The following is a 25,574-nucleotide window of genomic DNA, read 5'->3' as shown; positions in this document are numbered from 1 at the left end:
AGAGTCTTGACCACAAGTCGCACGCAAGGCAATGGACCATGTGCTCCTGACACTCAGGCGCTTCTGAAAAGCCCATGCTTTGTAACTCATGTTTTACAAAACTCAAAATGCTGTGCTTAAACTGCCATTTAGGATGCTTTAAAACAAACAAACAAACAAACAAAAACAAAAAACCCAAAACAAGTTAGATGGGTCCAGTTCCAAGGAAATCTAGGCAGCTGGAGGCACAGAATTTTTAACCTGCCAATGTCTGAATGTGTCCCTGCATCTCAGCTTCTAAGATATGAGACAACCAAACAAAAAATGCAGAATTGCTTTTAAAAACGAGCGGGAGGGGAGAGGACTATGAAAGTGATAGTGTCCATCTTGGGAGCAGGAGATCCCTTGGCTTTTGGGAAGAGCAGGATAAAAGGGGGTGAATTTTCCAACACCTCCTTTTTCAAAACGCAGCATCTGCAGTCATCAGGCTAGTTTGGGGATGCTCGACACATGAATGCTCAGGTGAAAATCCCTCCTAGACTGCTGAGAGCACCATGTCACTGCCAGGGAAGGTATTTTCCTCAAGATGTGCACTAAGGCAGAGATTCACCCCTGCGCAGTGGTGCAGCATGATGCCTCTGCTCCACATAAACCAGGACTTAAGTGATGCATCGATTTTCTGCTAGGGGCCTGCGCAGGGGTGAATTTCACCCTGAGTGAGGACCATGATCTCCACTTCAAACTGACCTAGAGCAGTCTGTAGCTTTGCTTAGTCACTGACCGATTTACCCAATGAGCAGAACTCATCCAACCCTGAAAGGTAGCTAACTTTGCACTTTTCTCCAAGCAAGATGCTCCTTTGTCTAACTGCAAAAATGATGTGAACTTGGAAGGGAGAATGAGCGGAAACAATTATGGGGTTGAAACAAGAACAAGTTAAAAATGACTTAGACAAGTTAGATGCCTTCAAGTCACCAGGGCCTGGTGAAATACATCCTAAAATACTCAAGCAGCTGACTGAGGAGATATCTGAGCTATTAGCGATTATCTTCTAAAAGTCATGGAAGACGGGAGAGATTCCAGAGGGCTGGAAAAGGGCAAATCTAGTGCCCATCTATAAACAGGGGAATAAGGACAACCCAGGGAATTATAGACCAGTCAGCTTAACTTCTGTACCTGGAAAGATAATAGAGCAAATAATCAATTTGCAAACACCTACCTAGACGATAATAAGGTGATAAGTAACAGTCAGCATGGATTTGTCAAGAACAAATCATGTCAAACCAACCTAATAGCTTTCTTTGACAGGGTAACAAGCCTTGTGGATAGGTGAGGGAGTAGTAGCTGTGGTATATCTTGACTTTAGTAAGGCTTTTGATACTGTCTTGCGTGACTTTCTCATAAACAAACTAGGGAAATACAACTTAGATGGAGCTGTATAAGGTGGGTGCGAAACTGGTTGGAAAATCATTCCCAGAGAGCAGTTAGCAGTGGTTCACAGTCAAGCTGGAAGGGCATAATGAGTGGAGTCCCACAGGTATCAGTTCTGGGTCTGGTTCTGTTCAATATCTTCATCAATGATTTAGATAATGGCATAGAGAGTACACTTATAAGGTCTGTGGATGATACCAAGCTGGGAGGAGTTGCTTTGGAGGATAGGATTAAAATGCAAAATGATTGGACAAACAGGAGAAATGGTCTGAAAGAAACATGATGAAATTCAAATAAGGACAAATGCAAAGTACTCCACTCAGGAAGGAACAATCAGTTGCATACATACAAAATGGGAAATGACTGCCTAAGAAGGAGTACTGTGGAAAGGGATCTGGGGGTCATAGTGGATCACAAGCTAAATATGAGTGAACAGTGTAACACTGTTGCAAAAAAAGCAAACATCATTCTGGGATGTACTAGCAGGAGCGTTGCAAGCAAGACACGAGAAGTCATTCTTCCGCTCTACTGCCTGCTCAACCGGAGTATCGTGCCAAGTTCCAGGTGCCACATTTCAGGAAAGATGTGGACAAAGTGGAGAAAATCCAGAGAAACGCCACAACGATTAAAGGTCTAGAAAACATGACCTCTGAGGGAAGATTGGAAAAAAGAAAGGGGGGTTGTTTAGTCTGGGGAAGAGAAAACTGAGAGGGGACATGATAACAATTTTCACGTGCATAAAAGGTTGTTAGAAGGAGGAGGGAGAAAAATTGTCCTCATTAACCTCTGAGGACAGGACAAGAAGTAGTGGGCTTAAATTGCAGCAAGGGCAGTTTAGGTTGGACATTAGGAAAAACTTCCTGCCAGGGGGGTTAAGCACTGGAATAAATTGCCTGGGGAGGTAGTGGAATCTCCATCATTGGGGATTTTTAAGAGCAGGTTGGACAAACACCTGTCAGGGATGGTCTAGATAATACTTAGTCCTGCCCTGAGTGCAGGGGACTGGACTAGACGACCTCTCGAGGTCTCGTCCAGTCCTACGATTCTCTGTCTGGTGAGAGAGATGACCAGTGATGCTGGCAGCTGTTTTAGTGTTTACATTTGGGGAGTTTCTAGAACGACATGCAGCTCCTGAGCTGCAGGGGACAAGGAAGACGCATTCTGCAATTTGATGCATGACAGGAAGAGAAGGAGACTCAGGCCAGGTCTACACTAAGAAGTGAGGTTGACCCAGCTACATCTCTCAGGGGTGGGGGGAAAAAAAACCCACGTCGTGTGATGGAGTTAAGCCGACCTAATCCCTGGTGTAGGCAGCGCCAGGCTGACAGAAGGATTTTCCTGTCGACCTAGCTGCTGCCTCTCGGTGATGGGAATCGAACCCCTTCTGTTGCTGCCACTGCAGCCTTTCTAGTGAAGCCACAGGCAGCCTCACTCTGCAAACCAAGAGTGTTCACTGCTCCACTAGTTCCTCTTATTTCCTCTGAGTCCCGCCTCCCCCCCCCCTTTTTTTTTTTGAAATGGGCATTTCACATAATGGTAAAGCCAAACCCAGCCAGCCTGCCAGGAGGAATGCCTGCTCCGCTCCATAGAAACCAGAGATTGAGGGTGGCGGGAGCAGCCACACCCCAGCTCCGCTGACCATAAATGACACATCTAAAGGGTTCCAATGACCGGAAAACACCACGACAATTTCAAACCCTTTCTGAAGCAGGAGTCATCTGGCCTCTGGACACTTAACCATGGGGGTTTTGCACTGATTGCCAAATCTGGGGTCAGGAAGGAATTCCTCCACAGCCTGCAACTGGGGAGCAGGGGGCGCTAGTGAAGGGGGGAAGCTGTAATTAGAGAAGGGGCTCAAGCCATAAAGTCTGGATCCAGATTTCAACCCCCATCCCCCAAGTTTGGGGGAGTTTGGATCCAGGACTTTGGTTTGCAGCATGAGGCTCATGTCCATTTGCAGAATCTGGATCTGGCCCTACCCTGGGTTTGAATTAACAAACAAGGGGACGGGTGAATGGACCAGGGCTTATCTTCAGTTTAACTCAGTGGCACACCCTAGTTTTACAAGGAGTGCGGTTGCCAAGGGCTTGGATATTGGTATTTTGCTCAAACTGGCCGGTGCAGTGTGTGCTTGTGAACAGAGATGCAGGAGGGCAGGCAGAGCAGGTTTCACCTCTTCCCCGGTGGCGTGCAGTGCGATTATCCTCTCCGGGAACAACCTCACCAGCTTCTCTCCTTTGGCAGAGGGAGCCCAAAAATGCCGAGCGCATTCGCCTATCTCACCTCCGAAGTCGACTGGTGCGAAGGCAACTTCGAGCACTCTGAGGTCATTGCGGAGTATTACAACACGGTAAGTGTGAGCAGCCTAGGGGCAAGAACTCACTATGGCCTGCTGTGCAGTGATTGTGAAAAAGAGGCGAGTGGAGATGGGCTAGGCTGGGCAGGTCTGAGAAGTGGGCTTGTGCTTTGGCTGGCTCCGGGCACCCCTCTGCTTTGAATATCAGTGTTTTGGGAGAGTGGGTGTGGAAAGAAGTGCTAAATTCCAGGTAAATCATGGGATATTTATTGCTGATGAAAGTGAGGTGCTGACAGCATCAGCTAGGGTGATCAGATTCCCGATTTTATAGGGACAGACCCGACTTTTGGGTCTTTTTCTTATATAGGCTCCTATTACCCCCAACCCCCTGTCCCGATTTTTCACACTTACTGTCTGGTCACTCTAGCATCAGCTGGAGTTGGGGATCCAGGAGGTGGGTATGGTGCAGGGTTCCCACTCGGAGAGCTCTGCAAAAATCCTGCTTTTCAGTCCAGCAGGTCTTCTGCCAGTTGCTGTATACGCCATAGCGAGATTCATGTAATACGGAGAAAAATACATGAGTGGCTGAAACGCACTGCAAGCCAGCTTCTGAACCCAGGACTCCAGAAAGTGGAATGTTAATGCAGCAACAACCCACATCCCCACCACACTTAAGAACATTGCCAGGCTAGATCAGATGAGGAGGCCCATCTAATCCAGGGTCTTCTCTCTGATAGTGGCCAGGACCAGCTTTTTCAGGGGAAGGTGCTGCAGTAGGCAGTCATGGCATAACCTTCCCTGGGAATGTTTTTGCCTACCCCCATCCTCAATAGTTCAGGGCTGGCTTAAACTCTGAAGCATGTGGATGTGTATCCCTCTCCGGGCTCCTGTTTAATAACCGTTCTCATTCTGGACGTTCCCATCATCCACAGAGATGGTTCTTCCTTTTGTGATGCCTCCCAGTTTTAACAATTCCCTTAACACCGTACTGCAGCTTCCTCCTACTAACCCACTGCCAGCGTCTCCCATTCAATTAGCGCACAGTTCTCTATGGGTAAAGCTACGCTGCAGCTGGGAGCGAGCGTCCCGGCCCTGGCAGACAGACGTGCGCTAGCTCCGCTCAAGCTAGTACACTAAAAACAGCAGCACGGGCGTTGCAGCACTGATGGTAGCTCAGGCTAGCCAGCTGCATCTAAACCTGTCTGACCCCCTGAGTCCCAGCTAAGGTGGCTAGCCACTGCCTGTCCCACAATGTCCACACTGCGTTTTAGCCCACTAACATGAGCCTGTCTATCCAGGCTGGGGGCAGCGGCGGCTCCTGGCACCAGCGCTCCAAGCACGTGCCTGGGGCAGCAAGCCGCGGGGGGCGGCCTGCCAGTCCCTGCGAGGGCGGCAGTCAGGCAGCCTTTGGTGGCTTGCCTGCGGGAGGTCTGCCGGTCCCGCAGATTCGGTGGCAATTCAGCGGCGGGTAAAGCCGTGGGACTGGCGGACCTCCTGCAGGCATGCCGCTGAATCCGCGGGACCGGGGACCTCCTGCAGGCATGCCACTGAATCCGCGGGACCGGGGACCTCCTGCAGGCATGCCACTGAATCCGCGGGACCGGGGACCTCCCGCAGGCAAGCCGCTGAATCCACGGGACCGGGGACCTCCCGCAGGCAAGCCGCTGAATCCACGGGACCGGGGACCTCCTGCAGGCAAGCCGCTGAATCCGCGGGACCGGGGACCTCCCGCAGGCAAGCCGCTGAATCCGCGGGACTGGGGACCTCCCGCAGGCAAGCCGCTGAATCCGCGGGACTGGGGACCTCCTGCAGGGAAGCCGCCGAAGGCTGCCTGCCTGCCGTGCTTGGGGCAGCAAAAAAGCTAGAGCTGCCCCTGGCTGAGAGGCACAGTACCAGCTGCAGAGTAGGCATTACCCTGAAGTCCCCAGGATAAATTCCACCTTAGTGCAAGTGAAAAACAAATCCTACAGATTTCAAAGCGGTATTGTACCTGCTTGCACCAGAGCTGAGTTTGGTCCAGACAGAACGCCCACTTGGTCTACATCACCTTGGTCTTACACAACCCAGAAAATGTCATCATCAGCGCAAGTATCCCTACATTGCCACGGGCACCCACGGTCTGACTGACTAAGGCCTAAGCACATAACTTGCGCAGCAAGCGGCGGTGCATGGCTGCTGGGTGGGCCCAGATCAGACTGGGGAATAGCGAGCCAGGGCTCTAACATTCTTTACACTTGGGTAACTCAAGTCAGACACTTAGGCCAGAATTTTCAAATGTGACTAAGTGGTTCTCAGAGCCCCAGCTTGAGACCCTCTGAAGCGGCCTGGTTTCAGAAAGCGGTGAGCAATCCGCCCTCTGAAAACAAAGCTCCTTGGAAGCGTCTCAGACCTAAAAACTCATGAGTCTTGGCCCTGTTTTTTAGCACCTAAGTAAGTTCAAGGGTGGAAATGTCAAGAGACGGAGGAGCAGAGTCCCATTTCCAAAAGAGACTTGGGCTCTTCAGGCCAGATTGTTAAAGACACTAAAGCACCTAAAGATGCTGATAAGCACCTAATGGGATTCTCAAAAGGACCCAAGGCCCTGACCCTCAAAGGCACTTCGGAGGGAATCAATGGGAGTTAGGTGCTGAAATACCTTTGAGAAGGTGGGCCCAAGTCACTTTTGAAAAGGAGACTTAGGCATTGGATTGCGGAGCCAGGCAACAACTTTAAAAAACTGGAACTGAGGCTCTTAAATCCCATAGGCGCTTCTGAAAATGTCACCGTACGTGTCTCAATATGGGTTTAGGTCAGAGGTGGGCAAACTACGGCCCGTGGGACCGTCCTGCCCGGCCCTTGAGGTCCCGGATGGGGAGGCTAGCCCCCGGCCCCTCCCCTGCAGCCTCAGCTGACCGCGCCGCCAGCGCTCTGAGTGGTGGGGCTGCGAGCTCCTGCCAGGCAGCCCGGCTGCGAGAGCCGTCAGGTGTAGTGTATTAAATTGCTCCCTGTAGGAATGTGCTACTTATGGAGCACCAGGACAGGCAGCTGTAACTAGTACACGGTAAGTAGCACACTCCTATGGGGAGCAATTTAATACACTACACCAGCCCTCCATACACTTTCAGAACCCCCACGTGGCCCTCAGGCCAAAACATTTGCCCACCCCTGGTTTAGGTGCTTAACTTTCAAACCTGGATGCCTAAAGTTCTGACCTAACCAGGTTTGTCTTATGTCACTTCCACTAGCCAGGCCTCCTCCACGAGCTTGTCTCTCATAGGATGGAGAACGAGATAAAAGTATTTTTATACCCAGGTGCCCAACTAGTGAGACCAAGAGCGAATATAGATTATGCAGAGAGCGTAAACTTACAGGATTTGTTTTGGTGATTAAGCGGCTAGTTGTGTCCCTTCAGTTTGAACACGGAGCAACTGCTCAGAGAGAGAGAGAGATTTTTCTGGTCCTTGGGGGCACCTGATCTCACTTACTCCAATTGTACACTTATTAGGCCCAGAACCACAAAGGGATCATAGAATCATAGAATAGAATCATAGAATCTCAGGGTTGGACGGGACCTCAGGAGGTATCTAGTCCCACCCCCTGCTCAAACCAGGACCAAACCCAACTAAATCATCCCAGCCAGGGCTTTGTCAAGCCTGACCTTAAAAACCTCTAAGGAGGGATATTCCACCACCTCCCTAGGGAACCCATTCCAGTGCTTCACCACCCTACTAGTGAAAAAGTTTTTCCTAATATCCAACCTAAACCTCCCCCTCTGCAACTTGAGACCATTACTCCTTGTTCTGTCATCTTCTACCATTGAGAACAGTCTAGATCCATCCTCTTTGGAACCCCCTTTCAGGTAGTTGAAAGCAGCTATCAAATCCCCCCTCATTCTTCTCTTCTGCAGGCTAAACAATCCCAGTTCCCTCAGCCTCTCCTCATAAGTCATGTGTTCCAGCCCCCTAATCATTTTTGTTGCCCTCCGCTGGACTCTCTCCAATTTATCCACATCCTTCTTGTAGTGTGGGGCCCAAAACTGGACACAGTACTCCAGATGAGGCCTCACCAGTGCTGAGTAGAGGGGAATGATCACGTCCCTCGATCTGCTGGAAATGCCCCTACTTATACAACCCAAAATGCCATTAGCCTTCTTGGCAACAAGGGAACACTGCTGACTCATATTCAGCTTTTCGTCCACCGTAACCCCTAGGTCCTTTTCTGCAGAATAGGGATATAGGCTCTTAACTGCCATTGAAATCAATGGACATCAGGAGCCTAAATACCTTTCTGGATCTGGGCCTTACTTCTTTGACTGCAGTGGAGTCGCTCCCCATGAAGGTAATTTTGATCCACACTCAGTTTCAGCTCCCGATTCAAGAAAGCATCCCGTAAGTGGGTGTTTTGCTTGAAGCGTGTACTTAAATCCCATGGGATGGAAGCAGGTCCTTGGGACTGAAGCGTGTTCTGAAGTGCTGTCCTGGCTGGGAGTGGACTTAAGAACATTCATAAGCGCTCTCCTGAATAGGGCTCTTGTATTCAGGTGTAAGAGCCCGATCCTGCAAGGTCAAGGGGAGTTGAGGGTACTCAGCACCCCTCAGAGCAGGCCCTCAGCAAGAGGAAAATCAGGACCATCGTCTTCCTCTTTGCATCCACCGTAACTGGCCGTATTTCCACCTTTAAAAGCCATCCCTTCCCCCATAGCGCTGCTCCATTGAGCTTGGGGCCGTGATAATGCTTTCAGGTTGTGCACTGGCAAACAGACCCACACCTGCAAACACTCTCACGCGGCCTCCATGGAGAATGCGGCACAGCGTCCACTAACGAGATGCAACATTCAACAGATTATCATACGTTATCCAACTGGCAAACATGGGATTGAGTTGCTGGTGATGATAATGTGGCTGCTAGGCTACAGTTAGCAAACATTGCTTTGACCCGTTGCTGCAGGGCGTGGCTGGGCCACTATAGGCCATGGTGGTTAAAAGATCAATAAGCATCTCAGAAAAAATGAGGCCTCTAGGGTGGGGCTGGGCATAGGATATGGAGCCTTTCACCTACAGATCCATAGTGACCAAAAGTCACTGCCACCTGAGGGTGGTTTAGAGGCCCCCTGGAAAAGGAATTGGTGACCTCAGACCAGTTCCGTTTTCCTGTGGCAAGATTCCCTGCTCAATAAGGAGGCTGCTGGATCCTGCAGTGTCTAGTTTGATTCCCCTGGTACAGCCGGCTGTAGTAATCCAATCCTGAGCCAATACATGCCTGGTTCACAGGAGCAGAGTCTGCATCCAAAGGAGACAATTGCATTCACCTGGCCAGGCAAAGAGAATAAAAAGCCTTCCTAGAAACTCTGCTATGTGCTCATCTTACAACAGCTGAGACATGCCCAGAAAGAGAACTCTAATAACAAAGGGCAGGCACACCTGCTCCCCTAAAGGGGCAGTATAAAAGGGTGCCTCACAGGGTTGCTAGGCATCTGGTTTTCGACCGGAACGCCGGGTTGAAAAGTGACCCTGGTGGCTCTGGTCAGCACCGCTGAGTGGGCCGTTAAAAGTCTGGTCAGCGGTGCGGCAGGCCTAAGGCAGGCTCCCTGCCTGCCCTGGCTCTGTGCAGCTCCCCGGAAGTGGCCAGCACGTCTGGTCCCTCCATGCAGGGGTGATCAGGGAAGCTCCGCACGCTGCCCCCATCCCCAGCGCTGGCTCCGCAGCCCACAGGGCGGCACCGCACAGAGCCCTCTGGCTCCTCCGCCGAAGGGCCGGCCATGCCGACCGCTTCCAGGAGCAGTGCGGAAAAGCAAAACTCCTCATCTTCCCTAGGGCTAGTTTGCTTTGTCCTTTGTTCAGCTTTGGGCCTGATTCTCCATTACGCTGCACCCGATGCTGTCATTTTCACCAGTACAAAATGGATGTAAACTTGCCACCAGACCGGAGTGGCAGCACCTTATACCCACTCTGCAACGGTGGAAACAACTGCGCAAAGGGAAGGAAAAATCAGGTTCTCTCTTTATTTCTCTCTCTTCCATTTCAGTTTGTTTCATGATGACCTCAGTCTGCTTTGTCTTTCCTAGTAAGCTTTCCTCCTGGGTCTGGCTTTCTCCCGTTGTGGGTTTGTTGCTAGTCATTCATTTTCTTTGGAATTTTAGTGGTACTTGCTGCGGGCACCATTTCAGTGACACCAGCTGCCAATTATTCTTCTGTCTCAGAAATATCCCAGACTGAGGCAGGTGCAATGGTCACGTTTAGATAGCTACAGCTACTATCCTAAATCCATCTCTAGTCTCTGCTTTGCAAGCACATCTATGGAAATAGTGTGTTCCTAACTAGTCTAAGGTTGGCCTCCTCGCCAGACACAAACCAAGCCCAAGCTCAGAAGGGCCTGCAATCACAATTAAAACTGAACCCAACAGGTACACTTTCCTAGGGACCCATTTTTGCTTCCGTATCTCATCTTACATTATTTCTGTGATTTGTGTGAAATCACATAGTTTAAGTCTGTGGCAGAGCCAGGAATAGAAGAATCCAAGGTCCCTGTTCTCCCAAGTCTGGGCTCAGTTCACATCATCACATATTATTCATAATTATTAATTATAATCAATAATAAATCATTAATTGCAGTACAAGTACACAGCAGTCAATCAATATTTCCAAGACAGCAGGACAGCTGTAAACTCACATAGGCAAGTAACATAAGAACAGCCGGACTGGGTCAGACCAAAGGTCCATCTAGCCCAATATCCTGTCTTCCAACAGTGGCCAGTGCCAGGTGCCCCGGAGGGAATGAATAGAACAGGTGATCATCAAGTGATCCATCCCCTGACACCCACTCTGTTTCTGGTAAATATAAATAAGTGGGAATTAGATACAGATAAATGTATAAATGAAGAAAATCAATAAATCAATTAGAAGTTTGTCACCGATCAGTCATTCTGGTATCCACCTGTATTTAGGGCCTAATCCTGCACCCACTGAAGCCATTGAAAGATTTGCAATTGATTTCAACGGGAGCAAGACCGGGCCCAAAGACTGTGGGAAACTCAGGGTAAGGAATTTGGGCCAGATCTTTAAAGAGATTCAGGCACTTAAATCTGAAAATAGGCACCTAGTGGGATTTTCAAAAGGCGCACTGCTCCCGTGGCTCCTTGTACAGCACTGTGCACGTTGTTAACGCTTAGAGTCTGATTCTGCCAAGCACTTAAACCAATTGTTCCATCAAGAGGGTTTACTCCCCTGCATCTCTAGGAGAAAAGGGCATAGAAAGGTATCACAGCCAGATGCATTATCAGCGGCATCTCCGCCCGGCTGATGGTGGAGAAGAGAAACCTGTTTTGCTTTTCATGCTTGAAACTGAACTGATTTGGATCAAACTTTTTTGTTTGTTTGTTTTAAATTGCCTCTAGGCTCAGACCCAGCATGGAAAATTTCAGCACAAAAAAGGAACATGTTTGGGAAGTTATTAGCGGCTGGACAGAGGGGTTAGAATTGAAGTTGGAATTCAGGCTTAACTAGATAGCATAATGCCTCTCATACTGCCTATTATACCCAATGCTTTAACCAACTGGCCCGGCAATTGTTCTGCCAACAAAGTGCTGTGGCAGATAACCCAAGACCAGGATATATTGTGCTGAGGGCTATATTCTGCTCCCAGCCCCACTGGCGCTTCTCCATGCACCACCAGCATCAGCGACACTAGAGTGCCGGACCGCTGCTCAGGGCATTGTCAGGATCGCACAGGTAGAACCAACAGCAGTGTAGTGTGTCCACGCTAGCCAGCTTCCTCCAGGTGAGCTTCTGCCCTGCACGCAGGATTCTAATGTTCCACTGCACTCTGGGTAGCTCTTTTATTGGCAGATAGCATGGTCTAGTGGGTGCAGCATTGGCCTGGAAATCAAGAAACATGGGATCTATCCCTGGCTCTGCACCTTCTACAAGTCACTTCCCCTTCTACCTCATGTCCATCTAGATACAAACTGTTTGGGGCAGAGGCTGTCTCATGAGGTGTTTGTGCCGTTCCCGGCACGATAGGGCCCTGATCTCAGTTGGAGCCTCTAGCTGCTATTGTGCTTTTATTAATAATGATCCCACAGTTCTATGAAGCAGCAGCCTGCAGGAAATTTAAAAAAGCCTTCTACGATTCCAAGTGGACCGTGAGTGTCAAACTTCCATCACTCCCTGGGAATGACCACCATTTCGGGGGCATTTTCTCAAAATACAGGCTCGGTTGAATGGCCCAATCATCTTTGTCTCTCAGCTGAGGCATAATCTAATGAAGCCATCTGGTGACAGCTGAATTAGCGTAAGTGTCTGCTCGGTACATGCTAAATCTGTTCGTCCTAGTTCTATGATTCTAAGTCTATGCTGCAGCTGGAGTTGTATTTTCCAGCTCAGGCAGACATACACATGCTAACTTTGACTGAGATAGCAAGCTTAAAATAGCAGTGTAGCTGCGGCAGCACAGGCTAGCTGTCTAAGTACTTACTAGGCTCTTAGACGGGACTGTAGTCAGGGTGGCGAACTCATGCTGCCACCCAGGTCGCTGCAGATACATCGCTATTTTTAGCATGCTAAGTCGATCAGAGCTAGTACGTGTACATCTACCTGGGCTGGGAATTATACCTCCAGCTCCAGTGTAGACATGCCCTCTGATCATGGCTTCTTGTTGCTAATGCATAGGATCCCATGGACGGGGAGTGGATGGTGTCATGCAAAACCCTCCAGCTAGTCCCTCAGCCGACCCTTCATCAGCTTGCTTCATCGGTATTTGCTTCTACTGTTAGTAGCTTAAGCCCTGAGGGCCCTAGGGTGTCTGGTAAATCTGGCTTGTGAGCAATAATAATTGATTATGCTGCATAATCATTCTCAACCCACTCAGGTACAGCCTGGTGAGAAAGTGTCTTTGCTTTCTGGACAAGACCTGTTCTCTACCAATCACAGATGTAGTGGTTTGCTCTCTGCCCCCACCTGGCCAAATCCTGCTCCCTGTCATAGATCTGGGTGAAATATTTTCAGCAAATAGTAAATTTGCAGAAAAGTGCCTGGGGACTAATGTGGGTTGAATTTGGCAAATAGTTTCGGCTGAGAAAAAAAATGAGAAAAAATTTGGGGAGAAATGTCCAAAAAAATGTTTCATTTTGACATTTTCCAAATGAACAGTTTGGGCACTTTGTTTCCAATCCACATTTTAAACACTGCAGTCGACCCAAATGAAATTTTTTTTTTTATTATTTTGTGACTCGAGGAAAATTGAAAAAAATCAGTTCTGGTTCCCAATGAACGCGATCCCGTCCCCGGTTCAGCCATTGAACCGAAAAAATCAATTATTCACACCACACTCTCAGTTCCACCCTTGTTAATCCAGAGACAAAATGAAGAGCAAGTGAAGATCAGGTTTTTCAGCAGCACCCAAGAGAGTTCGATGCTCAGTTTCCATTGGCTTGCAGTGAGAGTCAGGCACCTCCCTCTCTATGGTGCTTTTGAAAATCCCATCCAGCTTGATTAACGCTCGCTGCACTGGGCAGCTAGAAACACGTCAATGTTTTACGTTTCCATGTGGGCCGTTGCTCATTGAGCTCCAGTTATATAATCATGAATGGGAGAGGAGGTGTGCCCAGGAGACAGTCTCACTATTAAAAGGTGGCCCAGAAGTCTAAGAACACCTGTGCCTGAAGGAAAATTCTTTGCGGCAACTGATCATGTCAGTTGAACCTGTTTCTTGAGCTTTTTTTCTTTCGCCAGAGAAGCTGACTCGGCTCTTGCAATGCAGGACGGATTCAGAGTCAGATTATGATATGATACAGTGTCTGAAACAGGCCCAGGCTGATACTACTGGATAGGTGTGCCTGGCAGTGGGACAAAGGTGTCATTTGTATGTACAGTCCTGCTCCGTTGGTGTCGGTTAGAGCATGAGATGGATTCCAAAGGAGTGGCTTGGAGATATCACCTGCTGAATGACCAGTTTCAGTCTGACTGGAATCTAGGGACAAGAAGAGCCTGACAGTTCTTGCTGCCTCTTCTGGTATTTTCCCTAGAGGAGATCCCCTGTCTGTGGAAATGAATTTAGTGCCAGTGAACAGCACTCACCTAAGCCATGTACAGTGCAGGCAGCTTCTTTGCAAAAATCTTCCACACCTGCACCTCTAGCCTGATCTGCAGCATGCCCTGTTACACCAGTCCAGGGCCACCTCGCACAGCTCTGCTAATGCTCAGTCCTCTCGGGAAGCAGCTCTGCTCTCCCGGTCCAGGTTTGCTCCGAAACTGAGACCGAGAATCTTGCCAAATGATGTGACCTGGACAAATGGGAGCCTACAACTCTGACTCACTCTCTTTGAGAGCTAAACCTGGATGTGAACCCAAGAGATGGAAAGCCAATGAGCTGACTCGTTCTTATAGATTAATTCCTGTTGCCATCCTCACCTTGCTTAGGAGTTTGGTGGAGGTCAGCTGCTACTTTCTAATTTTCTAAGGGTTCACTGCTGAGGGCTGTGGGCTGACATTATGGCCAACAATATTATTGGCCTCAGCATCTAACTGCCAAGCTTACTGCTCTCTGCTGGGGTGGGGCCTCTTTGCCCCATCACACCATCACTGGAGGTTTTTAAGAACAGGTTAAACAACGCCTGTCGGGGACGGTGTGAGTATAGGTGATCCCACCTCAGCGCAGGGGGCTGGACTAGATGACTTCGCAAAGTGCCTTCCACCCCTACAGAATTTCTGTGATTCTAAACATATTAAAACATGCTAATTACTCTAATAACATGTCATTGTTACAAAGTGCTTTGAAGATGGACTGGGAAGAGTCATCTTGTCACATTCATTTTAAAAAGTATGATTTACGGATGTTTATTTCTTCATGGGAGCACTGCTGTACTGAATAGCTGCCACCTCTCTCCCTACTCTCCACCCTCTCTCCCCACCCCACCTACACCCACACCCCTTGCAAATGCTAGTTCTTCCCCATCATGCCTTACTGGCCTCTTTATGCAAAGCTCCTCAGTCCCAGCCAACACCACCCAGCTTCCCGTGTGTGTTCAGGGCTCGCTGGGCAAAGCTGGTGATAGGGTGCCCAGGCAGCAAGTGTGAAAAATTGGGACAGGGGGTAGGGGGTAACAGGAGCCTATATAAGACAAAGCCCCAAATACTGGCACTGTCTCATCAGGTCACCCTAGCTGGTGGTACTAGCGGAGTTTGGGGAAGGAGTCAGGGGAGAGGGGAGAGAGACAGAGTGGGTGGGTGAGCACTGGCATATCTGTGGATATGCTTGAGAAAAGAAGCCAGTTTAATCTCACTGGGCCAGACTCGCTCCTGACACGTCTCCACTGGCTTGCATGGAATTACACCAGGAATCTGGCCCAAGGACGGCTCGCTGACTTCAGTCAGAAAGAATACGGCATTGCCCTCCTCCCCAGGAGTCACTCTACACTCATGTTCACCCCTGTTTTCTGACTGACACCTTCGCCTTGTGCATCTTTAACAACACCTCACTCTCATACAGTGCTTTTCGCTGGAGGTAGGGAGCCATTTTATAGAGGGGGAAACTGAGGTATGGAAAGGTGACGTGACTTGCCCAAGCTGACAGAGGGCCCTTTGCCCTTTAAGCTGGATGTGTGTGTTGCTTGTTGTTTTTCAGATCAGCAGTGTGAGTTTCTTCCTCCTTTTCCCCATCTTGCTGTACCTGAATCACCAATATGTCCAGCAGCGCCCCCTGTCCGCCTATAGCCTCTCCATCATGTTCCTATTAATAGGTATGTTTCGGGGTTATTAAAAGGCCTAACATAACCCCCATTGCCTCCAGCTTTCAAAAGGACCAGACTGGAAGTGACAAGGAGTGAGATTCTGTTCTGGGCTCCCCCTCCTGAGAGATGCTGCAAGAAGGACAGCGCCTGGGAGGAGCCAAAGATAGCTTCAGGCATCTCGGGCATGTCTACACTGCAGCAATAAGTCTCAGAGCCTGGGTTGATTGACTCGCCGGGTTTCAGAGCCCAGGCGTCTCCTGCCCCATTCTCATTTGCACTAAGGCCCGGTCAGAAGCACTGTAAAGTGGACGTAGTGTAAACAGGAATCAGGCCCAAGGGGTTCAGATTTCCCGTTTGCTGACTGCTGGCTCAGCAGAGGCGGTATGTCCTGTGCCAGGGATACACCAACCCCCCAACGGAGTGCCCAGAGTGACCTCCTCCCAAGGGAGTCCCACCCGGTTCTCCCCTACTGGACAGATGGGGCTGGACCCTAGTCTCCATTATAAACATCCAGCCCTGCCGTGTCCATTGGGATTGGACAGGAACAAGATTTGGCCTAGTGCAGGCACTGAAAGGCAGGGATGGGTCCTGCAACACAAACACCAAGGGGCTGGTGGGATGGAATTGAACGGAGGGATCCTCTGAAGCAGAGACTCTCCCCCAGGAATTGAAGCGGATTGTCTCCTGGAGGGGGTGCTGAGCTGGGCAGAGGAAGGTTATTAACACAATCAGCCTCCCCCATTGCAGGTATTTTCTCTATCTACTATCACCTGACCCTGAGCTATGTGGGGCAGCTGCTGGATGAGCTCTCCATTCTCTGGACACTCGCCTTGACGTACACCGTTTGGATCCCGAAATGTTACTTCCCGGGCTTCATCAAGGACAGGTACGACCTGGGCAGGACGCACGGTGCAGATTCCAGCAGCTGCCTTTGGGCGGGCTGTGACACTATATTGGACTCACGGCGGCAGCTTGGGATTTTTCATTGTGTGGTGAGGGCAGGGTTTGGGGGGACAGTCTGTCTTCCCCCTGCAGGCCAGTGAGACGGTCCTGATTGCGTTGCTGTGACTGCGCCCGGCGCTTTGCTCTCCAAGCTGAGCTTGGTGACACTTGGAGTTTGTCATTTCCAGGCGCAAGACGAGGTCGTCGGGAGTTCACCACAGAGCCGTGGGCGGGAGGAGCTGGGGAGAGACCTTGCAAGGGATTTGCATGTGAATGCCCCCATGCAAGAGCCCTATTGTTGTTCAGCAACGGGCAAAATCTGAATGGGCTTGCAGGAGAAATCAAGGGCGGTCATTGGTGACAGAACTCCTGCCACTGGGCTCAGTCCTGCAGGCCTAATGCAAGCAAAACTCCCACTGACTTTGCATCCGTCCTGCCTCTCCGGCCCTGCAGTTCCCACAAAGCAGAAGCAGGCCGTGCTTGCAGCTTCTTGTGGTCGTTTCCACTTTCTTTTCCTTTGGGAATCCCCAACTCTTCCGTGCCCACCCCAGGAGCCAGACAACCCAGCCTTACTCTCAAGGAGCCTTTTGGAAAATCCCTTCTCTCTCCCTCAGTCATGTGCCTACTCTCTGGGAAGCTTCCCTTGGAGAACAGACATTCTGGGGAGACTCTGTTCTTGGTCTTGCTCTCCTGGGCTCCGCTCTGTTGCTGTCTCAGTCCAACGGTCGCTCAGGTGACTCCTGCCCTCTGCCAGGCACAGCTCTGGGCTTCTCCAGGTGGATAAAGCATATCTTGGGTTCCATGCTGAGAGACCTCAAGGCAGGAGCCGGGTGCAAAGTCCGAGTCATCTACTGGTTTGGGCTCTGCAAAGGCATTCTGATACCATGGGCCCGTAGGAGCATTTGGTTCTTCGGGACATTTCTAACGGGCCCGTCCTGGACATAACCCTGCCTCGAGTTTCTGAAAGTGAAAAGGCCTGGGGAAGGGGGAGCGCAACAGAGCATGGGACTGTGCCACAGGGATCATTCACTCAAAGCCGGCTGCAGCAGGCCGGCCTTGTCCAGGGCAGGGAGCTGCCTATCCTATCCCAGCAGCCTGAAGGGAGGATTTTGGCCACTTGTCCTCATCTCCCTTCCTGCGGAAGATCCCAGAGATTCAGGTGGAGCAGCTACCAGAGAACAAAATGTTGTTTGCCAACATTTAAACACAGGGGTTCCTTCCAAGAGTGATTCAGTTAATAAAAAACACAAGGCTTCCTAGCCAAAGGGAAGCCTGTGCCGTGTATAAGGGACAGAAAGACGGAACCACAACCAGACAAGCTGGCAAAAGCAGGTGTCCACCACAAGGGGATAGATCCTGCCTGGTTGTAACCCTGCTTATGCCATTCTGGCAGTTCAAAGCTGCCCTAAGCTGACAGCTGAGGATTCCCCGTGAAATATGGAACTCCCAGGAAGCTGGTGCAGCCAGATCCATGCTGGTTCTCTTAGCCCTCCTCCACGGCATGATGGAGGCAAAGCCAGAGTGCACTGTGCTCCAGCAACCACAACTGGCACAATGGTCCCTTGGGGACCATTACAAGCTGCTGCCAGAACAGCTTTGAGGGACTGGATTCAACACTTCCTGACCCCGGCAGACTTGGGAACTGGGGCAGATGTACAGTTAACTTGCTCCCACCCACCCTCCCGTTGTGCCCTCCAGGGTGTCTACTTTGGAAGTGTCTGTAATCCCCGTGCAGTGCCAGTCACCTGCCCTCGCTGAGATGCCGTTGCTGTGTAGTCCTCGCCACCCCCCAACCTCCCCACCCCCAAGCTATGACTGCAGAAAGATCTCGGGAGAGACTGCTATGGTGATGGTAGCCCAGGGCAGACTTGCTAACCTGCTGGGCACTGTCACCGTGAATGTGCACCTGGGTCAGTTTGTGCCTGGGGTGACGGTTAGCCAATTTCAGCTAAGCTCTTCCATGGAGTCCCTCTGAGGCCTTGGGCAAGTCACTTTCTCTCTCTGTACCTCAGTTTCCCCATCTGTACCATAGGAATAACGACACCAACACCAACCCCATAGGGAAGGGTGGGGTCAGGCTTAGCTCATTCATGTGTGCAAAACACTGAAAGGTGCCAGAGAAGGGCAATGATTCATTAATATTAATTAGGGCTGTTGAGCGATTAAAAATATTAATCACGATTAATCGTGCTGTTAAACAATAATGGAATACTGTTTATTTAAATATTTTTGGATGTTTTCTACATTTTCAAATATATTGATTTCAATTACAACACAGAATACAACATGTACAGTGCTCACTTTGTATTTATTTTTATTACAAATATGTGCACTGTAAAAAACAAAAGAAATAGTACTTTTTAATTCACCTAATACAAGTACTGTCAATGCAATCTCTTTATCATGAAAGTTGAGCTTACAAATGTAGAATTATGTACAAAAAAACCTGCATTCAAAAATTAAACAATGTAAAATTTTAGAGCCCACAAGTCCATTCAGTCCTACTTCTTGTTCAGCCAATCGCTCCGACCAACAAGTTTGGTTACATTTGCAGGAGATAATGCTGCCTGCTTTTTGTTTACAATGTCACCTGTAAGTGAAAACAGGCATTCGCATGGCACTGTTGTAGCTGGTGTCGCAAGTTATTTATGTGCTAGATGTGCTCGAGATTCATATGTCTCTTTGTGCTTCGACCACCATTCCAGAGGACATTCCATGCTGATGATAGGTTCTGCGCGAAAGCAGTGCAGTGCTGACTGATGCATGTTCATTTTCATTCTCTGAGTTGGATGCCACCAGCAGAGGGTTGATTTTCTTTTTGTTGATGGTTTGGGTTCTGTAGTTTCTGCATCGAAGTGTTGCTCTTTTAAGACTTCTAAAAGCATGCGCCACACCTCATCCCTCTCAGATTTTGGAAGGCACTTCAGATTCTTAAACCTTGGGTCGAGTGCTGTAGCTCTCTTGAGAAATCTCACATTGGTACCTTCTTTGTGTTTTGTCAAATCTGCAGTGAAAGTGTTCTTAAAATGACCATGTGCTGGGTCATCATGTGAGACTGCTATAACATGAAATATATGGCAGAATGCAGGTAAAACAGAGCAGGGGACATAAAATTCTCCCCTGAGAAGTTCAGTCACAAATTAATTTACACATTGTTTTTTTAATGAGCATCATCAGCATGGAAACATGTCCTCTGGAATGGTGGCCAAAGCATGAAGAGGCATATGAATGTTTAGCATATCTGGCATGTAAATATCTTGCATCACTGGCTACAAAAGTGCCTTGCAAACGCTTGATCTCACTTTCAGGTGACACTGTAAATAAGAAGCAGGTAGCATTATCTCCTGTAAATGTAAACAAACTTGTTTGTCTGAGTGATTGGCTGAACAAGAAGTAGGACTGAGTGGACTTGTAGACTCTAAACTTTTACATTGTTTTGTTTTTGAGTGCAGTTATGTACCAAAAAGAAAATCTACATTTGTAAGTTGCACTTTCATGATAAAGAGATTGCACTGCAATGCTTCTTTTAGGTGAATAGAAAAATACTATTTCTTTTGTTTGTCATTTTTACAGTGTAAATATTTGTAATAAAAAATAATATAAAGTAAGCATTGTATACTGTGTTGTAATAGAAATCAATATATTTAAAATGTAGAAAAATATCCAGAAATATTTAATACATTTCAATTGGTATTCTATTATTGTTAACAGTGCGATTCATGGTGATTAATTTTTTTAATCATGATTAATTTTTTGAGTTAATTGTGTGGATTAACTGCGATTAATCAGCAGCCCTAAATATTAACCCTTTCAGCAATTGACTGGGAACTTTCTCCTCCCTGCATTGCTGTGAAATGTACAACCCCATGATACTCACCCCCATCTGTCTGTCTCTCCTTTCTCATTAGGACTCAGTTTGTCTGTCTGGTTGGCATCGCCACCGTTGTCTGCACCCTGATGTCATTCATCAAACCAACCTTCAATGCTTATCTGCTCAACAGCATTTCCCTCCATCTCCTGTACTTAACATGTCAGGAGCTGAAAAAGTAAGATGTGGGTTTTCTTTGTAGGAAAGTTTGTTTGCACTTTTATTGCATGCTTCTGCAGGGAAGAGTGCAGGGAGGTCTGGGAACTCTCTGCTCTGCCACTGTTCCCCTTCTTTAGAAGGGAAATAAATAGCACGCCCCTACCTCACTGTGTGTTGGTGAGGATAAAGACATTAAAGACTGTAAGATGCTCAGATGGGGTAATGAGGATTGTATAAACAGCTAAGATAATACCTGAGTAAGTCTCTCTCTACTCTAAATGATTGTATCCTAATTCTATTCTCCATGAGCCTGATCCAAAACCTGCTGATGTCAATGGAAAGACTGACACCAAGGGGCTTTAGAACAGGCCATCAGTTCCGATTCAGGTGTCCCTAGAAAGATACAGGGCCAGTGCCTGCATTAAGGCCCCAGTTCAGCAAGACATTCAGGTACCTGCTTAAGTACATCCCTATTCAGGGAAGTAATTGAGCATTTGCTTAAGTGCTCTGGTGAATAGGGATGGAGTGCTGTGCTGAAGTGGGGCTTAAATGACACAAAAACCTCAGACACAAGGGGGGTGAGAGAATATCTTTTACGGAACCAGCTTCTGTTGGTGAGAGATACAAGCTTTCGAGCTCTTCTTCAGGTCTGGGAAACCTACTCAGGGTATGTCTACACTATAGGGTGACCAGATGTCCTGATTTTATAGGGACAGTCTCGATTTTGGGGGCTTTTTCTTATATAGGCTCCTATTATCCCCCACCTCCTGTCCCAATTTTTCACACTTGCTGTCTGGTCATCCTACTACACTAGCGCTTTGGTTGGTATAACTTGGATGTTGCTCAGGGGTGTGAAAACACCACCCTGCTGAACGACGTAAGTTACACCGACAAAAGCACTTGCATCCGACAAAGTGGGTATTCACCCACGAAAGCTCATGCTGTAAAACGTCTGTTAGTCTATAAGGTGCGACAGGATTCTTTGCTGCCGTTTCTTTGCAGATGCTCAGAATCTAGTGAGCCGGGGAAGGGAATCTCCATTTGAGCCACTGATCTACAGCAGTGGCTCAAATCAAGCTTCTGTCAGTGTTCCCAATTTGAAGCTGTTTGATGGCTTCTGTAGTGTGGTCACAGTTCCTAACGGGCAAATGCCCAAGCACATGAAACCACCTGCACAACTGGTATGAATGCACCCTCCTGTTGACAGCCTAAGGAGTATGTTTACATGGCAATCCGGTGTTGCAACTGCAGCAGGTGTATACCTACCGGAGCTTTGTTCTAGTTAGATCACAGCTAGCTTAAGTAACAACAGCAGCAAAGGCACAGCAGCACAGCACAGGTTAGCCCGGCCCACGTTCCTAAGGCTACCACAGTTTCACTGCTACCTGAGCCACCTTTGAGCTAGATAGATCAAAGGGAGCTTGATATACCTCCTCCTCCTCATGCTGCAATCACCCCTCCTGACTTCCTCTGCCACTCCCCGCGCTGTACTTGTTCTGGGGACAGAGGCTGGTATTTTCAAAGGAGCCTAAGGGAGTTAGGAGCTGATAATAGTCCAGTTGGAGTTAGGTTTCAGTGGTAGCCGCGTTAGTCTGTATCAGCAAAAAAAAACCAAAGAGGAGTCCTTGCGGCACCTTACAGACTAACAAATTTATTTGGGTGTAAGCTTTCTCTAAGGTGCCACAGAGACACCTAGGTTTTTTTCCCCTCAATTAGAGTTAGGTGCCTTACTCCCTTAGGCTCTTCTGAAAATCCCATCTGAAGGTTTCCAGGATTGTCAATACTGCACATTTCATCATCACCAAACCAGGGTTTAATTTGTCATGAAAAAGATGCTGGGGCTCAAGCAATTTTTTTTTACTTTCACAACTGACGCCGCAAGCCCAGACGAGCTGGACTATGAACTGCCAAGCCTAGAGGCGCCTGGGCTCAGTCCTGGTGAAAATTAAGCACTGCGCACTGCCAGTTACATAAATAAAATCGTGTCTTGCTCTGATAGATCAAGGTTGGCAAATGAAATCTAAAACTCTTGCTTTTTAAAAATGTATTCTACACCGAAAGGACAATTTTCTCCTAACCTCAAGAAATCAATCTTTCTCCCACTCCTGTCTCCCAGGTGCAGTAACCCCCGTGTTCACCGCATAGCTGCGTTCATGGTCATGTGGTGGGTGCTAGCCATTAGCTGCTGGTTAAGTGACAAGTGGTTCTGTGGATTTTGGCAGAGGATCAACTTCTGTTACCTTCACAGTTTCTGGTAAGAGTGGCTGCTGCTTCTCCAGTGCTGCTTTGACTCAGTGGGAAAGTCGCTATGGGGTAAATCCATCTTGCTGGTTTCAGATTGGAATGCCCAGAGACAGCCTGGGGGCTCAGGAGATCAGAAAGCACTGGGGAGGAGAGGGGGGCATGAGATGCTCTATGGTGATATGAAATCAATATTAGGGTTGACAAATGATCCCTTAAAGTTATATTCTTCATTTTTAAATTCTTTTAGGCTGGGATTTCCAAAGGAACCTAAGGGAGTCAGGTCCCTAAATCCCATTGGATTTGTGTGCCTAACTCCCTTCGTCTGCTTTGAAAAGCCCAGCCTCAATCTTTCTTTCTCGAATTGGTTGAAATTTTTCTGAAGGAGCAGTTGTCTGTCAGGAAAAAGCTGATTCAACAGAATCGACACGTTCCACCGGAACGTGACGATTCTGTTCAAACTTTCTATGGAAACCAGAGAGACAAGGTGGGTGAGGGAATATCTTTTATTGGACCAACTTCTGCTGGTGAAAAGAGACAAGCTTTTGAGCTACACAGATCTCACCTTCCGATCTGGGAAAGCCCTTGTCTACACTTCAAATGCTGCATCGGCGCAGCTGCTGCGCCATAGCACTTCAGTGAAGACACAATCTACACCAACAGGAAGTGTTCTCCCATTGGCGTAGGTATTCCACCGCCCCGAGAGGCAGTGTGCTAGCTAGGTCAATGGGAGAATTCTCCTGTCAGCCTAGCGCTGTCTACACCGGGGCCTCGGTTGGTTTACGTGTGTTGCTCAGAGGTGTGGGTTTTTCACACCCTTGAGCAACAGGTACAACGACCTCATTTGCTCAAGCCTCAAAAGTGTCACAAGTAAATACAAGGTGGAACAGATTGTTTAGCATCTGTATTTAACACATATTGTAAAAGACCATTCGAGGTGAAGTGCCTAGTTAACACTGCAGACAGCCTGGATAGCTTTCTGGAAGCTCACCCACCTGCCAGTCTCCTCAGACAGCTGGGTCCCTGGGTCCCCGGTCTGCCATCTTCCTGGGAAGCTGGGTCCCTGGGCTTGGCCCAGAGTGTTTTAAAACATTCCCTCACATTTCTTCCAAAATGGACTTTCTCAGCCATTTCTGTTCTGCAGAAACACTCACACTTCTGACTTTTTGTTCCAGTTTGTGTCCGAAGTGTGAAACTTCCTGCAGGATGGAAATTCCTGTTCTTGCACAGCTCTATTTATTTGACACTTTCTACAATAAGGGCTGCATCCTGAGGTCCTGATTCAGTTTTTACTCAGGGTCTGTCTACACTATAGCCTATGTCGGCATAATTTGTGTCACTCAGGAGTGTGAATATTCCAACCCCCCGAGCGACATAAGTGACACTGACATAAGCACCTGTGTGCACTGCGCTATGCTGGCGGGAGAGCTTCTGCCACCGACATAGCTTCTGCCATTAATGGAGGTGTTTTTTATGCTGACAGGGACAGCTTTCTCCTGTTGGCATAGAGCTTTTTCACCAGACACGCTGCAGCAGTGCAGCTGCATCGGTACAATTGTGCTGCTGCCGTGCTGTGTGTACAGACATGGCCTCACTCTTTACTTACGCAGAACTCAGTGAATGTTTCTCACCACTCAAGATTTGGCCCTAACAATTGATTAAACACCGCTTAAGCCCTTGGCACTAGCCAAATGCATTCTTACCAAGCAGACCTTTACTTACACTGTTCTGATTAAACAGCAGTCTATGCCTTTTGCTTTCCATATGCTGAATCTCTTCTCAGGGAGCTGTATCAATTGTCATGTTCTCTGGATTCTCTGAATAACCGACAGTGAAGGAGAAGGATAATAATTTGCTTCCACAGGATTTACAGCTGCCTGAATGGGTCAGCCAGTTTGTTCAAAAACTCTATGCTCAGGGAGCATCTCTAAATCTCCCTCCTCCACCCACCCATACACCCGCACACACAGCTAAATATATGAGACCTGAGATCCAAATGATCAGGCCCTGAAATCCAGAACATACAAGGCCAGACAGTATATGATTTCTTGATATTTTGGTTTTGATCTAACTCTGTAGCTACACTGTGGCTGGAATTGTTCTAGCATCCTCCACATTATCAGGGCTCTAGCATGATTTCCCTCAGTATGGGCTGAGTTTTGGTTTGAGAATCGGAAGAGGGTAATGACTGGGCCAAGACCTCCGATGGTGTTAATTGGCCACTGACTTCAATGGAGCCACATGGATTTACACCAGAATCTGGCCTGGTTTGTGTCCAGCAAGGTGATCTAGTGTGTTCTTCATACAAACCCACACCACACTATCCTGGCAACTACCATGTGGCTGGAATACTTTCCACCATCCTACGGACAGGCGCTGTGTCATTGCAGAGAGCAAGATTTACTGGCTTTGGTGTTGCCACTTGCTTCATCTCACCCCCATTCTTTGTTTCTTTGCCAGGCATGTACTGATATCCATCGCTATCCTCTACTGCTGTCCCTTGTTTATCTACTTTGATTCTCGGTACGAGATACCTGCCTTTGAACCGGAGCTGGAGTACTGGCCTAGTGACTCCTGGCCAATCGCACTGCCCTATCTTGCTCTGAGGACACCTTACAAACGGTGTTAGGGCGAGGTGCTGCAGTTCAGATCCCTGTTGTGTACTGGGACGGGGAGGGGGAGGCATGCCAGAGCACAGCCATTTCCTGCTAAAATACCAAAATCTCTCTGTGTGTTGCTTTGAATGGCTATTTGGGTGCCACCATGGTGAGTGGGGTGCGGCGTCTGATGCTGGAGACTGACTGTGAACGTTTTCCTGAGGTCCTACCGTGCACTGATCCCCAGCGAGAGGGGCTGACCCCTGCTGGAGGAATCACACTAATAAAACAGAAGCCAAAGTGCTGGCAACTGGCTATGGGGCTGCTATGATTAACATTATTGTTATTTATTGATGT

General features: G+C 48.5%; 1 protein-coding gene and 1 long non-coding RNA gene across 2 annotated transcripts in view; one reads left to right on the top strand and one right to left on the bottom strand.

Moving 5' to 3' along the window:
- Positions 1 to 3,667: 3,667 nt before the first annotated feature.
- On the top strand, positions 3,668 to 25,249 carry ACER1 (alkaline ceramidase 1). The gene is made up of 6 exons (XM_044998970.1): positions 3,668 to 3,760; positions 15,305 to 15,419; positions 16,158 to 16,296; positions 20,261 to 20,398; positions 22,496 to 22,633; positions 25,081 to 25,249. Exons 1-6 carry the CDS (start codon positions 3,668 to 3,670, stop codon positions 25,247 to 25,249), a joined length of 792 nt encoding a protein of 263 aa, XP_044854905.1.
- Positions 13,234 to 25,574, bottom strand: part of LOC123356035 — a 35,020-nt gene continuing 22,679 nt past the window's right edge. The window contains exons 3-5 of the long non-coding RNA XR_006575277.1: positions 24,343 to 24,437; positions 22,620 to 22,763; positions 13,234 to 13,651 (exon numbers count right to left, since the gene is read on the bottom strand). This is a non-coding gene — a long non-coding RNA (uncharacterized LOC123356035). The remainder of the gene's footprint in view (positions 13,652 to 22,619; positions 22,764 to 24,342; positions 24,438 to 25,574) is intronic.

This window comes from Mauremys mutica, chromosome 24 (genome assembly GCF_020497125.1).
Source record: "Mauremys mutica isolate MM-2020 ecotype Southern chromosome 24, ASM2049712v1, whole genome shotgun sequence".
NCBI classification, from domain to species: domain Eukaryota; kingdom Metazoa; phylum Chordata; order Testudines; family Geoemydidae; genus Mauremys; species Mauremys mutica.
Note: the sequence above shows the minus strand (reverse complement) of the source record. Positions and strands in the feature narration are given on the sequence as shown.

What these genes read in the sequence shown, in the direction of transcription:
- ACER1 (XM_044998970.1), top strand. Translation starts at nt 3,668, where the DNA reads ATGCCGAGCGCATTCGCCTATCTCACCTCCGAAGTCGACTGGTGCGAA. An exon ending in TTGCGGAGTATTACAACACG is followed by an intron (nt 3,761 to 15,304) that starts GTAAGTGTGAGC and finishes GTTGTTTTTCAG; the next exon opens with ATCAGCAGTGTGAGTTTCTT. An exon ending in CATCATGTTCCTATTAATAG is followed by an intron (nt 15,420 to 16,157) that starts GTATGTTTCGGG and finishes CCCCCATTGCAG; the next exon opens with GTATTTTCTCTATCTACTAT.